Source organism: Pogoniulus pusillus, unplaced genomic scaffold (assembly GCF_015220805.1).
Source record: "Pogoniulus pusillus isolate bPogPus1 unplaced genomic scaffold, bPogPus1.pri scaffold_69_arrow_ctg1, whole genome shotgun sequence".
Taxonomy (NCBI): Eukaryota; Metazoa; Chordata; class Aves; order Piciformes; family Lybiidae; genus Pogoniulus; species Pogoniulus pusillus.
In genome coordinates, this window is record NW_026974716.1 from 258,722 (window position 1) to 270,960 (window position 12,239).

Genomic DNA, 12,239 nt, shown 5'->3' on the forward strand with positions numbered 1-12,239 from the left:
CATAGGAGGTCCAGGTATTTTGTGGGGAAAATGGTACTTGCTAGCAGCTTCTGCATTGTGTTTAAATGTGATTCATAGAATCACAGAATCAACCAGGTTGGAAGAGACCTCCAAGATCATCCAGTCCAACCTATCCCCCAGCCCTAGCCAGTCAACCAGACCATGGCACTAAGTGCCTCATCCAGGCTTTTCTTGAACACCTCCAGGGGTGGTGCCTCCACCACCTCCCTGGGCAGCCCATTCCAATGCCAATCACTCTCTGTGAAGAACTTCCTCCTAACATCCAGCCTGCACTTTCCCCAGCACAACTTGAGGCTGTGTCCCCTTGTTCTGTTGCTTGTTGCCTGAGAGAAGAGACCAACCCCCACCTGCCTACAACCTCCCTTCAGATAGTTGTAGACAGTCACTCCTTAGCCTCCTCTTCTCCAGGCTGCACACCCCCAGCTCCCTCAGCCTCTCCTCATAGGGTTTGTGTTCCAGGCCCCTCACCAGCTTTGTTGCCCTTCTCTGGACACCTTCCAGCACCTCAACATCTCTCTCGAACTGAGGGGCCCAGAACTGGACACAGGACTCAAGGCATGGCCTGACCAAAACACCTGGTAAATTTCACATAGTGAGGGGGGAGTTCCTAACCCACCCCAAATGTGTGCAAGTATCTGAGGGGTGGGTGTCAAGTGGCTGCAGCCAATCTCTTTTCAGTGGTCCACAGCAATAAGCCAAGGACCCATGGATGCAAACTGGAGCAGAGAAGGCTTCACCTCAATGTGAGGAGAAACTTCTTAGCAGTGAAGGCTCAGACCCCTGGGGCAGGCTTCCCAGAGATGTTGTGGAGACTTTCCAAACCCACCTGGATGCATTCCTGTGCAAACTACCCTGAATGATTCTGCTTTGGCATGGGAATTGGACTCCATCTCTGGAGGTCTTCTCCAACCTCTGAGGTTCTGTGGTTCTATGATCCTGTGACTCCACATTTCTGTCTCTGGGGCAGGACCTCTTCTACTCCCCGCATCCCATGAGACACCAAATAGTGGAATCTCTTAGCTTGTGACAAGCAGAAGCTTGCAGCCAAGGCATCAGATCTGCTGGCAAAGCCTGCTCCAAGCCAGGTGTGGATGTGGTTTGATCTTCAGAGCTCTTATGATGCAAATGGTAGATTGCAGAGAAGATGACATTTAATTCTGGTCGTGAGACAGACATGTGCCTAAAGTGCAAACTGGCTTGCCTGTTGTACCTCAGTAGTTAGACCTCAGCTCAAGGAAGTGATGCCAGCACAGTCCTGTCCTGGCCCAGCTCCCACTAGGATGCTGCAGCTGCCCCTCAGCACTCAGCCAGCACCTGGAGAGACAAAGGCAGGCTTGGGGAGCCAGCCCTTGACCTGAGCTCAGCCTCCTCCTTCTCAGCACTCAGATGCCCTGCTCCATCTCCAGCAGAGGCCATGCATGGCAATTTGGGAGGAGGGTGTGCAGGTTCTCCTTGGACCCTCTGCTGAGTTCTGTGCTCACCACAGCTGCTGCACACCAGCAGCACCAGCAACACAGGCTGGAGCAGGAGTCAGACCTTGGGAAGCAAGGAGGGGCTTGAAACTGTGTTGTGCTGGGGGGGATGTGGTGAAGAGGACTGAGGAAAGCAGCTGGGGATCAGTGCGGGTCTTAGGCCTGTTGCACTTCCCCTCCCCCCCACTCCCCCCATATATTCTGTAGGTAACAGCTGTAATGGAGCAGATCGCTGAACAACTGCACCAGAGTGAACTGACTTCCACTCGTGACAGAGAGTGAGCTGCGAATCCACAGCCCAGCCCCTTCTGTGCTGTGGCCCCAAGCTGCTGCCGCAAGGGGTCAGTCCCTGCTGCTGCCTTCCGCGGAGCCATCGCGGGTCTGAGAGAATGAGGATGGAGCCCTCCTGAAGTGCTTGAGGCCATCAAATCCTAAGTGAGAGGTGAAGCATACCAAAGCTGGTTTAACCATTGCTTATCCATGCCAAGGACTCCTTTGCCCTCAGGCTCTCTGCAAGTTGATGAACCCTGCTTGTTTCATCGCCCAGGTTCCAAAGTTCACCACCCTGTGGGCAGCATCCAGAAGGCATCAAGTGGCAGAAGGGGTTAGCGTCGTCTTCATCTCACCATGTGCACAGGTGACCTGAGCTGGTAGGAGTCTGCTGAGAGCAGGAGCAGCACAGAGCAGCAGCAGAAGGAAGGACATCCCTGTGCCAGCAGACACTGCAGCACACAGATAGGTCTTTCCACATCACCTCTGGCATATTACAGCTTGGGGCTTGCTGCAGCGGTACAGCCACTGCTGGAAGCATCCAGCACTGCCAATCCCACACACATTCTGCTTGGCCATGTATTAGATATAGTAATATTGGATATAGTGGTCCTATAGAAATGTTTGAGTGTGGTACACTGAAGCATAAGCCATGGGCTTGAAAGCAGGACACTGAGCTGGGTGAAAGTGTAGGGTCAGAGTGCCTCTGAAAGGAATGTGGTGTGTGTAAAACAAGAGGCCTCAAGTCTTACCTGATTGTTTTATAGTTTTATAGCTTGGTACAGCTTGGTGCCTGTCTCTCTTACCTAGACACCACAATTCTCTCCTTAGGATTAATTTGGTATACTCTCTGAAGGACTAGATAATATAGCTTTGTTAAGGACAGTTATTGTGTGTCTTGTTAGGAGATAAGAAATAGGTAATTAATGTATCCTAGCAATTAGTGTGCAATCCTAACACAAATATATGCAACCAGTTAGAATCTAACATGATTTGTAACCTTCTTGTGTAGCCTTCTGATGGAAAGTATATAAACCCATGCTTGGGACATAAGAAACTGGAATTTGCTTGCATCAGGCATTCTCCCTGTCTCTTATTCTTCTGATGCCTGTGGCATTCAGCCCGTGTCAGCCGTGCGCCTTGAAACTGCCATGAGAAGCAAAGACACTGCTGGTACTGTTGCTTTCCTGCCTGTCCCTGTCCCCTCCACTCCCAGCACTGACATCTGGTTGAAACTGCTGCCATCCACCCACTCCAGCTGCTCCCTGTGTCTCTGCAGCCCAAGGCATGTTTCATCATGTTATGAAGGGAAAATAAATTGATGTGAGATGATTTTTTTTTCCAAATTAGTATTGTTTATTAATTTTGATATTCAGAACTCTGCCACCCCCAACCACTGATCTTAGTAACAGTAATGGGTTCTTCACATGGTCGTGGAAGCATTTTTCAGATAGTAGCCAGATCTGATAATAACCCACAAAATACATAAGCATTAACTGGACTGGAAGGGAAGATTCCTGCGGTCCAGTGCTACTTGCAGTCAATACACCACTTGCTGCCCACTAGATGGACTCAAGGAGCTCTTTCTGCTTATGACAGAAGGCAGTGGAGAATTACATAGAGGCTTTAAGTGTTTACTCACAAATTATTATTACCCACTTGTGGGGGCTGGCCACAGGCCAGACAGTGCCCAAATGCTTTCAGGGGACTCTGTCTTGTTGGATGCTGAGACTTGATTCTTCTCAGGCTTCTAAGGACAGGAGGCAGACAATCTCTGACCTTGTCTCCTGGCTCATCTGGATGATCTGTGTATCTCCAAGACTTCTTGTCTTGGAAGGAGACTTTCAGGTGCAAGCAGGAGGTCTTGTGATGTGCAGTTGCAGCATGAGGTCACGCTGGCTGTGCAGGATGATCACATTCAGGCATTTAGAGTCTGTTCCTGGTAAATTCCTGACAGTGGAGTTTCCAGGGAAACAATAAGGGAGTAAGCAATCACAGCAGGCAACAGCAGGCACAGATAGAATGGCAGAGCATGGCAGAGCACACTGCATTTACCTGCTGTATCTCTTTTATCAATGTGGACTGACATTAATTGTCCTTTGGACAGAGAATAGCCAATCAGAATGGCAGTTTGTGAAGCCTGACCCCATTAGGCAAAACCATAGGCTTGCATTACCCAAATTTGGCAAAAGCACAGGCCTTGCACAAGGCAGGCACAAGCAAAGTGTGTGCACCTTGGTTAACACAGGAAAAAAATATGCCTGGGCAAGCCAGTACAAGTATAAGCCTATTTCTGGCCCATCAGGCCTACAACACATCAACACCCTCAAGGTTCTGCAGAAACTCCAGGTAAGAGAGGAGCCAACAGTCAGGAGCTGCTGCCAGCTTCACGAGCTCCAGAGCTCTGCCCAACCCAGCAACATGGCCTGGCAGCTCCTTTGTCACCCTGCAATCAGTGCAGCTGCAGCAGCCTATCACTTACCATTTTCCACTCTGTCTTGAGCACAGCCAGAGAGGCATTGAGAGAACAGCAACACTCCTGGCTCCAGTCTTAGCTCCTTTCCTGCTCCAACAGATAGGAGCAGAGCTGGCAATAGGCAACTCAGTCCTCAGAACAGACCAGCACTAAGAGCTGGACTCACTTCCTGCCTTGCTGCTGCAGAGGGAAAGGGAGAAATGGAGAAGAGCAGAGGACTCCCCTGCTGACAGCATCCTACAGGGTGCAGAAATCCCAGGGATCCACAGCCTGATCCATATCAGTAGTCAAGCATCTTTTTTTCTCCCAGGGACAGCCAGGATGGTCGCTTCTACCCAAGGTGGTCATTTTCACTCTACCTTGTGCAGCAAGACCCACAGTGTCAGCTACAAGCAGAGCTAGCATGAGAACCTGCACAAGGTCAGGTGGGGGACACAAGCTTGAGGGCAGAAAAAGCTGCTGGCACTGAGGACAGAGCTGTCCCAGAGCAGGCACAGCCCTCACATCTTCACCACCCCCAACATGAGCTGATCAGGAGGCACCCCTCAGCCCCACATCTGCAATGTGAGAGCCTTGTCCCTTCTTGGTATGCTTGTCCCTTCTCTCTCCTGCTGCCAGCTGGTGTCTGTGTGAAGGGGTGGAAATGGCCTGGAGGGTCCCTGCTGTGTGGGGATGGAAAGGAAGACAAAGGGCCTGGTGCCTCCATGTCTGTCCAAACTTGTTTACAGGCTACCTGCAGGTGTTTATGCACTTGTTTGTGTTCTGCCCTAAAAAGGTAAAAGCAAGTCCTGGTACCACCTAATGTGATTAAGCTTGGGAAACTGCCATTCTGATTGGCCAATCTGTGGCCAAAGACCCATTGGTCCCAGGGTGCATTGATAAAAGGAGCTGAGCAATGTGCTCTGCTGTTGTATTGGTGCTCACAGCTTCTGGCAGCGCTCTACCTCATTGCTCTCTGCCACTGCATCCTGCCATGCTCTGCAACAGTCTGCATGCTGCATAATAACAAGCCCTGACACTTTGGGCTTGTCTACCTGGAAACCTGCTGTGGCACAAGACCAGGATTGGCATTAATTGCCTTCATGCAACAGGCTTGCTTAGCCAGCATGACATGGTGCCAAAATTGCACATCTGCAACACATCCTCCCTGAAAGTCTTCCTCTGAGACTGAGAGCCCTGGAAGGGACACAGATCACCCAAGAGGAAGCAGGATCAGGTCAGAGGTCATCTGCCTTTCTCCCAGCACCCCTGTTGAGAGCCTGGGAAGATCAGAAGTCTTAATGACTATCAAGACAGCGACAGAACTCCCTGCAAGGGTTTGGGTACTGTCTAGAAACTGTACTTAGCCCTGGGAGCCCAGAACTGTAATTTTGTGAGTAAACATGCAAGAGCCTCTTGAACAGAACTCTGTAAACTCTAATTGAATCCAAGCCTGCTGCCCTAAGCAGAAAGGAGCTTCTCGAGTCTCTCTAGTGGGAAAGCAGCGTAACTGACCACAGGAACTGCTTCCCAGCTCTAATGGTTTCATGTTTGCTGTATTATTGCCAGTTATTTCTTAACTGTTCTAGTGTCTGCCTTTCCCTCTGTGCAGTGTTTCTGTGACTGTGCAAAGATCATTACAAACACTGGGCAGGTGGTGAGAGTCCTGAGCATCACAATCAGTGAGCTATATTAATTCTGGAAAAAATGCAGGTTCTAAAGGTGCTGAGGGTCCTGAACCATCTGCCTGATAAGGAGATGCTGAGTGCCTCTGGGGCTGTCTGGCCTGCAGAATAGCAGCCTGAGAGGGGATTTGCTCAAAGCTGATCAATGGCTGAAGGGTGTGAGCAAGAGGAAGGGGCCAGGCTTTTGTCAGTGGTGCCCTGTAATAGGTAAGGAGCAGTGGGCACAGACTGGAATCCAGAAGGTTCCATCTGAACATTATGAGAAATTTCTTTGGTATGAGGTTGCTGGAGCCCTGGAGCAGGCTGCCCAGAGAGGTTCTGGAGTCTCCTTCTCTGGAGAGATTCCAAACCCAGCTGGGTATGTGCCTGTGTGCCCTGCCCTGACTGGCACTGCTTTGGCAGAGGAGCTGGACTAGATCTGTAGAGTCCCTTCCAGCCCCACCATTCCATGATCCCCAGGTCCCCATGTGACTGCCAAAGCTGTGCAGGTTCAGACCCAAGTGAGGTTCCTTTGGGCCCAGCTCTGTGACAGCACTACAAGGACCTTCTGCTTCTAGAAGCTAAACTGGAGATCCAAACCCACCCTTGGCACACTCCCTGCCATGGCCTGGAGGGCTAATGGCAGCTTCTGGTTGACCTCCCATGCTGAGGGGGACATTCCAGGTGGAGTTCAGGCTTCCTGAGCCTCTCTGGATTCTCCTGGGGTGCCTCTGGGAGTGGCTGCAGAGGGAAGGTTTCAGTTGGGAGCACCAATCGCTGCTGAGCCCAGCACCATCCAGGTAGGCACAGCCTCCTTTGCCCTGCACATCCAACCTAGAGCAGAGAGAAGGGAGACCCTGAGGAGGGCAGGGAGAAGCCATCAAGGGAGAAGAGAAAGCCTCCAAGGTGGGAAAAAAAGACTCCAAATTGGGGAAGAAGCCTCCAAGGAGGAGGAGGAAGCATTCAAGGGGAGAAAAAAGTTTTGAAGAGGAGAAGGAAATCTTCAAGGTGGGGAAGTAGTAGCCTTCAGGGGAGAAGAGAAAGCCTCCAAGGAGAGAAAGCAGGCTTCAAGCAGTGGAAAGAAGCCTCCAAGAGGAGGTGGAAACCTCAGAAGGGGAGAAGGAAGGTTCCTGGGGGAGAAAGAAGACTCCAAGGAGGGAAAGAAGCCTAGAAGGGGGAGGAGGAAGACTCCAAGGTGCTGAGGAAGCCTTCAAGGTGGGTAAAGAAGCCTCCAGGGGTGGAAAGAAGCCTCTGAGGGAAGCCAAAGGGTTGCACGTTGGTGATTGAGCACCTTCCATGTGGGTTACAGTGCTGCAAGCAGCAGGGACCACCCTGCCCAGCAAAACCCTGCCCCCACAGAACAAAACCCCCAAAAGAGGGAATGTTTACAGTGCCTCAGTCCCAGGAGATGCCCTCAAGCTCTGTCAGCTCTTAGGAGGGTTCATCTGGGGATGTCCTCACTGCCCTGCCAACATCTTCACCCCACAGCTCTGTGGGTCAAGTGCTGCAGCTCAGGCAAGGCAAATGGGGTTGGTTTGGTGCCACCTCATCAACCTTCTCTGCAGATGTCTTCTGCCACCCTGCCCCAGCTCAGCCCAGGACATGGTTGTGCCCTCCAGAAGCAGGCAGGACCTACAGGTTGGTGAGGAGAGAGCCGTTGAGCCAGTGCCAAGGTCCAGAACCTTCCCGTCGGAGCCCGACCCAGTGGTGCGTGGAGCTGGCGCAGCGCAGGAGGAAACGCTGCGGGAGAGAGAAGGAGCCAAGGGTGACCTCCAGCCTCCTGCCATGGCCAGACCTGCTCCCGCTGAAGGGGAGGCTCCTTTGGCTCCTCCGGAGGCTTCTCTCTTTCCTCACTCGCACCTTGAAGGCTTCTTTTTTTTCCCTACTTGGAGGCTGCCACCACACCGCCCCCCCCCTCCCCCCCGAGGTTTCTTCCTTTTCCCCTCCTCTGTCGGAGGTTTTTCTTTCTCCTCCAGCCCCTGCCGGAGCCTTCTTCCTTACACCCCACCTGGAGGCTTCCTTCTTTCCTCCCCCCCGCGGTTTCCTTCTTCTCCCCCTCCTCCCCTTCGGAGGATTCTCCCTCCCAGAGGCTCCTTCACCCCCCCCCCCGTTGGAGGCTTCCCACACAGCAGCCCCTCAGGGCTTTCTCATTCACCAGCTCCTCCCGGGTGTCGATGGTGGCCAGATGGGCTCCAAGAGCCAGGCAGGAGCTCTGACTCCTGTTCCAGTCAGCTTTGTCCTCCATGAAGTAAAAGCACTTTTGCCTGTACCCAATTCCATTGGCCAGGCAGCTGGGGAGGGTGGGGGATGGGCAAGATGGGCAGGATGGACACTTCCTGGCTGCAAAGAAGCAGAACAGATCCTGCTGGCTCCTGCTGTTGAGTTTTCTCTGCAGGAGGAGAAGACTTTGGTGGCTGAGCCACAGCCATGAAGAGTGGAGAAGGACCTCTAAGGTCATGGAGTCCAAACAGCAACCCAGCCCCTCCATGAGCACAACCATGGAGTCAGTCAGGTTGGAGAAGACCTGGAAGTGGTCCTGGGCACCTCTACCCTCTGCTGGGCACCTCCACCCTCTGCTGGGCATCTCCACCCTCTGCTGGGCACCTCCACCCTCTGCTGGGCATCTCCACCCTCAGCCACTTACCTGCTAGGGCAATGATGGTGAGGAGCAAAGCAGCAATGACCACAGTGACCCCGATGGGAACCTTCTTGTCTTTAATGCACTTGAGGCCAAAACCTGGGGACAGACCCCGTGGAAGGAGCTTGGCCCAGCAACGCCAAGAGCACCCCAAGCTCCCTGCAGCTCTTAAAGGCCCTCAGGGCTTCCATTAGCACCCATGGGTGCCTTTGGCACCTTCAAACATCCCCTTCCTCTGGTTTGCAGCCATGGCAGAAGGGGAAAGAGAATCCTCGTCTGGGTTGGTTGGAAGAGACCTTGGAGATCCTGGAGTGCAATCCTGAACCCAGCACTGCCAGGGCACCACCAAGCCATGGCCTTCAGCAGCACATCTCCATGCCTTGGAAACCCCTCCAGGGATGGGGACTCCACCACTGCCAGGCCAGGCCTGAACAACTCCTAAGGGGCAGAAATTGGTCCTCATGTGCAGCTTCAGCCTCCCCTGGGGCAACTTGAGGCCATTTCCTCTTGTGCCATCACCTGGGAGAAAAGACCAACCCCACCTGTCTCCAGCCTCCTTTCAGGGAGTTGGAGGGAGACAGAAGGTCTCCCATCAGCCTCCCTTTCTCCAGGCTGAACAACCTAATTTCCCTCAACTGCTTCTCAGAAGGTTTCCAGACTCTCCTCCCTGTGCTCCAGACTCTCCTCCCTGTGCTCCAGGCCCTTCTCCCTGTGCTCCAGACCCTTCTCCCTGTGCTCCAGGCCCTTCTCCCTGTGCTCCAGACCCTTCTCCCTGTGCTCCAGGCTCTTCTCCAGCTTTGTTGCCCTTCTCTGGGCATGCTCCAACCCCTCAATATCCTTGCAGTGAGTGGCCCAAGACTCAACCCAGCACTCCAGCTGTGGCCTCAGCAGTGCCCAGTCCATGGGCACAATCCTGCTCCTCCTTTCCCACTTAGAGGTGATTTCAGTTCCCATCCTCACTCCAACACCCTCAGCCCATCCCCATGTGGTGCTGGATGTCCCTTCAAAGCCACCCAAGCTGCATCCCTCAGTCCAAAGCATGGAAACCTCCCCCTCAGCTGCCCCCAACATGCAGAGCAGCTCTGAAAGACCTCTGGGCAAGGGGATGGTGCTCACCTACCTGTGTCACCAACAGCTTCTGCCATGCCTGCTGCTGCAGAAGGGACAGCAGCACCATGCAGGAACAAGGACGTCCTTCAACCCCACCAGCAAGGAGCTGAGCAGGGCTTGGAGCACCTCCAGACCACAGCCAGCCCCTTCTTTGCCACAGGCCTTTGCCAGGATGCTCTTGAGGTCACCAGAAGAGCCCAAAGGATCAGAATCCTTCCCAAAACTCAGTGCTGCTCCTCACAGAAAGTTCCAAGCCTTTTCTTCTCCTTAGAGCTCCTCTGGCCATGTCCCAGCCTCGCCCACAGCTTCTCAAAGCCTCCCACCCCTGCCTCTTGCCATTCTGCTGCTGAGTTGTTTCTGCATTCTTGGCATTTTTGCCCTTTCCTGCTCTCAGCCTTTTTCCAGGGCTGCCAGCAAAGCACTGCCCAGCTCCAGGGACCTTCTCAGGGAAGCCAAACCCCCAGGAGCTGTTTGTAGAGCTTTGAGGTTTTCAGGGGCAACCTTGGAGCATTTGCAAAGGGGAGGAGCAAAAGATTCTGGTTTGGACCCCTCAAAGGTGAGAAGATTCTAACCCCAGCCCCAAGCCACCTAATTTTGGGTCAGGGTTTAACTGATGTCCCCAATCTGAACTCTTCCTACCCCAGGATGTAAGCAGCATTGTTGGAGGAAGAGGAGCTACCCAGATGAATTTCCAGAGACTCAGATAAGTTTGATAGAACCAATAACAATTTTATAGTGCCCTTCCCTCTGCCCTGCACAAATCATAGAATCACAGAATCAACCAGGTTGGAAGAGACCTCCAAGATCATCCAGTCCAACCTATCCCCCAGCCCTAGCCAGTCAACCAGACCATGGCACTAAGTGCCTCAGCCAGGCTTTGCTTGAACACCTCCAGGGATGGTGACTCCACCACCTCCCTGGACAGCCCATTCCAATGCCAATCACTCACTCTCTAAGAACTTCCTCCTAACATCCAGCCTAGACCTGCCCCAGCACACCTTGAGACTGGGACCCCTTGTTCTATTGGTGGTTGCCTGGGAGAAGAGCCCAACCCCACCTGGCTACAGCCTCCCTTCAGGTAGTTGTAGACAGCAATGAGCTCTGCCCTGAGCCTCCTCTTCTGCAGGCTGCACACCCCCAGCTCCCTCAGCCTCTCCTCACAGGGTTTGTGCTCCAGGCCCCTCACCAGCCTTGCTGCCCTTCCCTGGACACCTTCCAGCACCTCAACATCTCTCTTGAATTGAGTAGCCCAGAACTGGACACAGCACTCAAGGTGTGGCCTGAGCAGTGCTGAGCACAGGGCAAGAATAACCTCCCTTGTCCTACAGGCCACACTGCTCCTGATGCAGGCCAGGATGTCATTGGCTCTCTTGGCCACCTGGGCACACTGCTGGCTCATCTTCAGCTACTCTCTACCAGTACCCCCAGGTCCCTTTCTTCCTGGCTGCTCTCAGCCACTCTGGCCCCAGCCTGTAGTGCTGCTTGGGGTTGTTGTGACCAAAGTGCAGAACCCTGCACTTGGCCTTGTTCAGTCTCATGCCCTTGGCCTCTGCCCACCCACCCAGCCTGGCCAGGTCCCTCTGCAGGGCTCTCCTACCTTCCAACAGCTCCACACCTGCTCCTAGCTTGGTGGCATCTACAAACTTACTGCTGCTGGACTCAATCCCCTCATCCAGATCATCAGTAAAGATGTTGAACAGGACTGGGCCCAGCACTGACCCTTGGGGAACACCACCAGTGACATGGGGAACTTCTTGGCCAGCAGCATTCCAAGGTCCTTCTCCATGGAGCTGCTCTCCAGCAGGTCATCCCTCACCTGCACTGCTCCATGGTGCTGTTCCCAGCTGGGGCCAGGCTCTGGCTGCCTTTGTCGGCCTCTCCATAGCCCCTTAGAGGATCCCTGAACTCTGAGGGGCTCAGATGAGCCATGGACATTCCTGGCGTCCTTCAGAGTCAGGCCAGAGTCCAAGGGGCAGAGCCTAAAGCAGAAAGCCCTCAGTAGAGCTGCAAACCATTGCTGCTGTCCTCTGCCTGCAGAGAGGGCACTGGAAGGGGAGAGGAACCTCCATCCATCAGCTGCCCTACAGCGCTCTTAGTGCACTCGAGCCAACTGTGCCCCAAGAGCAGAGGGAGTGACCTGGGAGTGACTCAGCTTTGTTTTGTGAGCCTGGGGCCTGCAGTTAGAGAGGTGCCTGAGAGTGAGGTCCCTTTGTCCATAACTGGAGCAGGAGGACAGGTGTATTTATTTCCCAGCACTGCTTTTGGGTTTGACATACCAGGGCAGGTGCTGCTGTAGAAAGAGTAGGCAGAGCAGAGGGTTGTGCTGGTGCTTGGTTTGTATTCCCTTCTTGTCATGGAGTCTGTGATGGTTTGGGCTCTTACCCACCCCCCACACTTTGTATTTGCCCCAGCTAACTCAGACGGACCCTGGGAATATAGATGAAGCAATTTATTTACAGCTAGCAGAATTTACAAGCAGCTATTTACAATATATACAGTTATATACAATTATATACAGAAATATACAAAGGATAAACAATACAAAAGCACAACTCCCCTCCCAGAAACCTGAGTCCCCAGGAGGGGCTTTCAAACCACCCCAACACCTC

General features: G+C 53.2%; 1 protein-coding gene across 1 annotated transcript; it reads right to left on the bottom strand.

Annotated features, from left to right (window-relative positions):
* Positions 1-1,835: 1,835 nt before the first annotated feature.
* On the bottom strand, positions 1,836-9,665 carry LOC135174501 (C-type lectin domain family 2 member B-like). The gene is made up of 6 exons (XM_064141750.1): positions 9,641-9,665; positions 8,527-8,619; positions 8,038-8,192; positions 7,519-7,622; positions 6,487-6,716; positions 1,836-1,924 (listed from the first exon to the last, which is right to left on the bottom strand). The coding sequence occupies exons 1-6, from the start codon at positions 9,663-9,665 to the stop codon at positions 1,836-1,838; spliced, it is 696 nt and encodes a 231-aa protein (XP_063997820.1).
* Between the last annotated feature and the right edge of the window lie 2,574 nt (positions 9,666-12,239).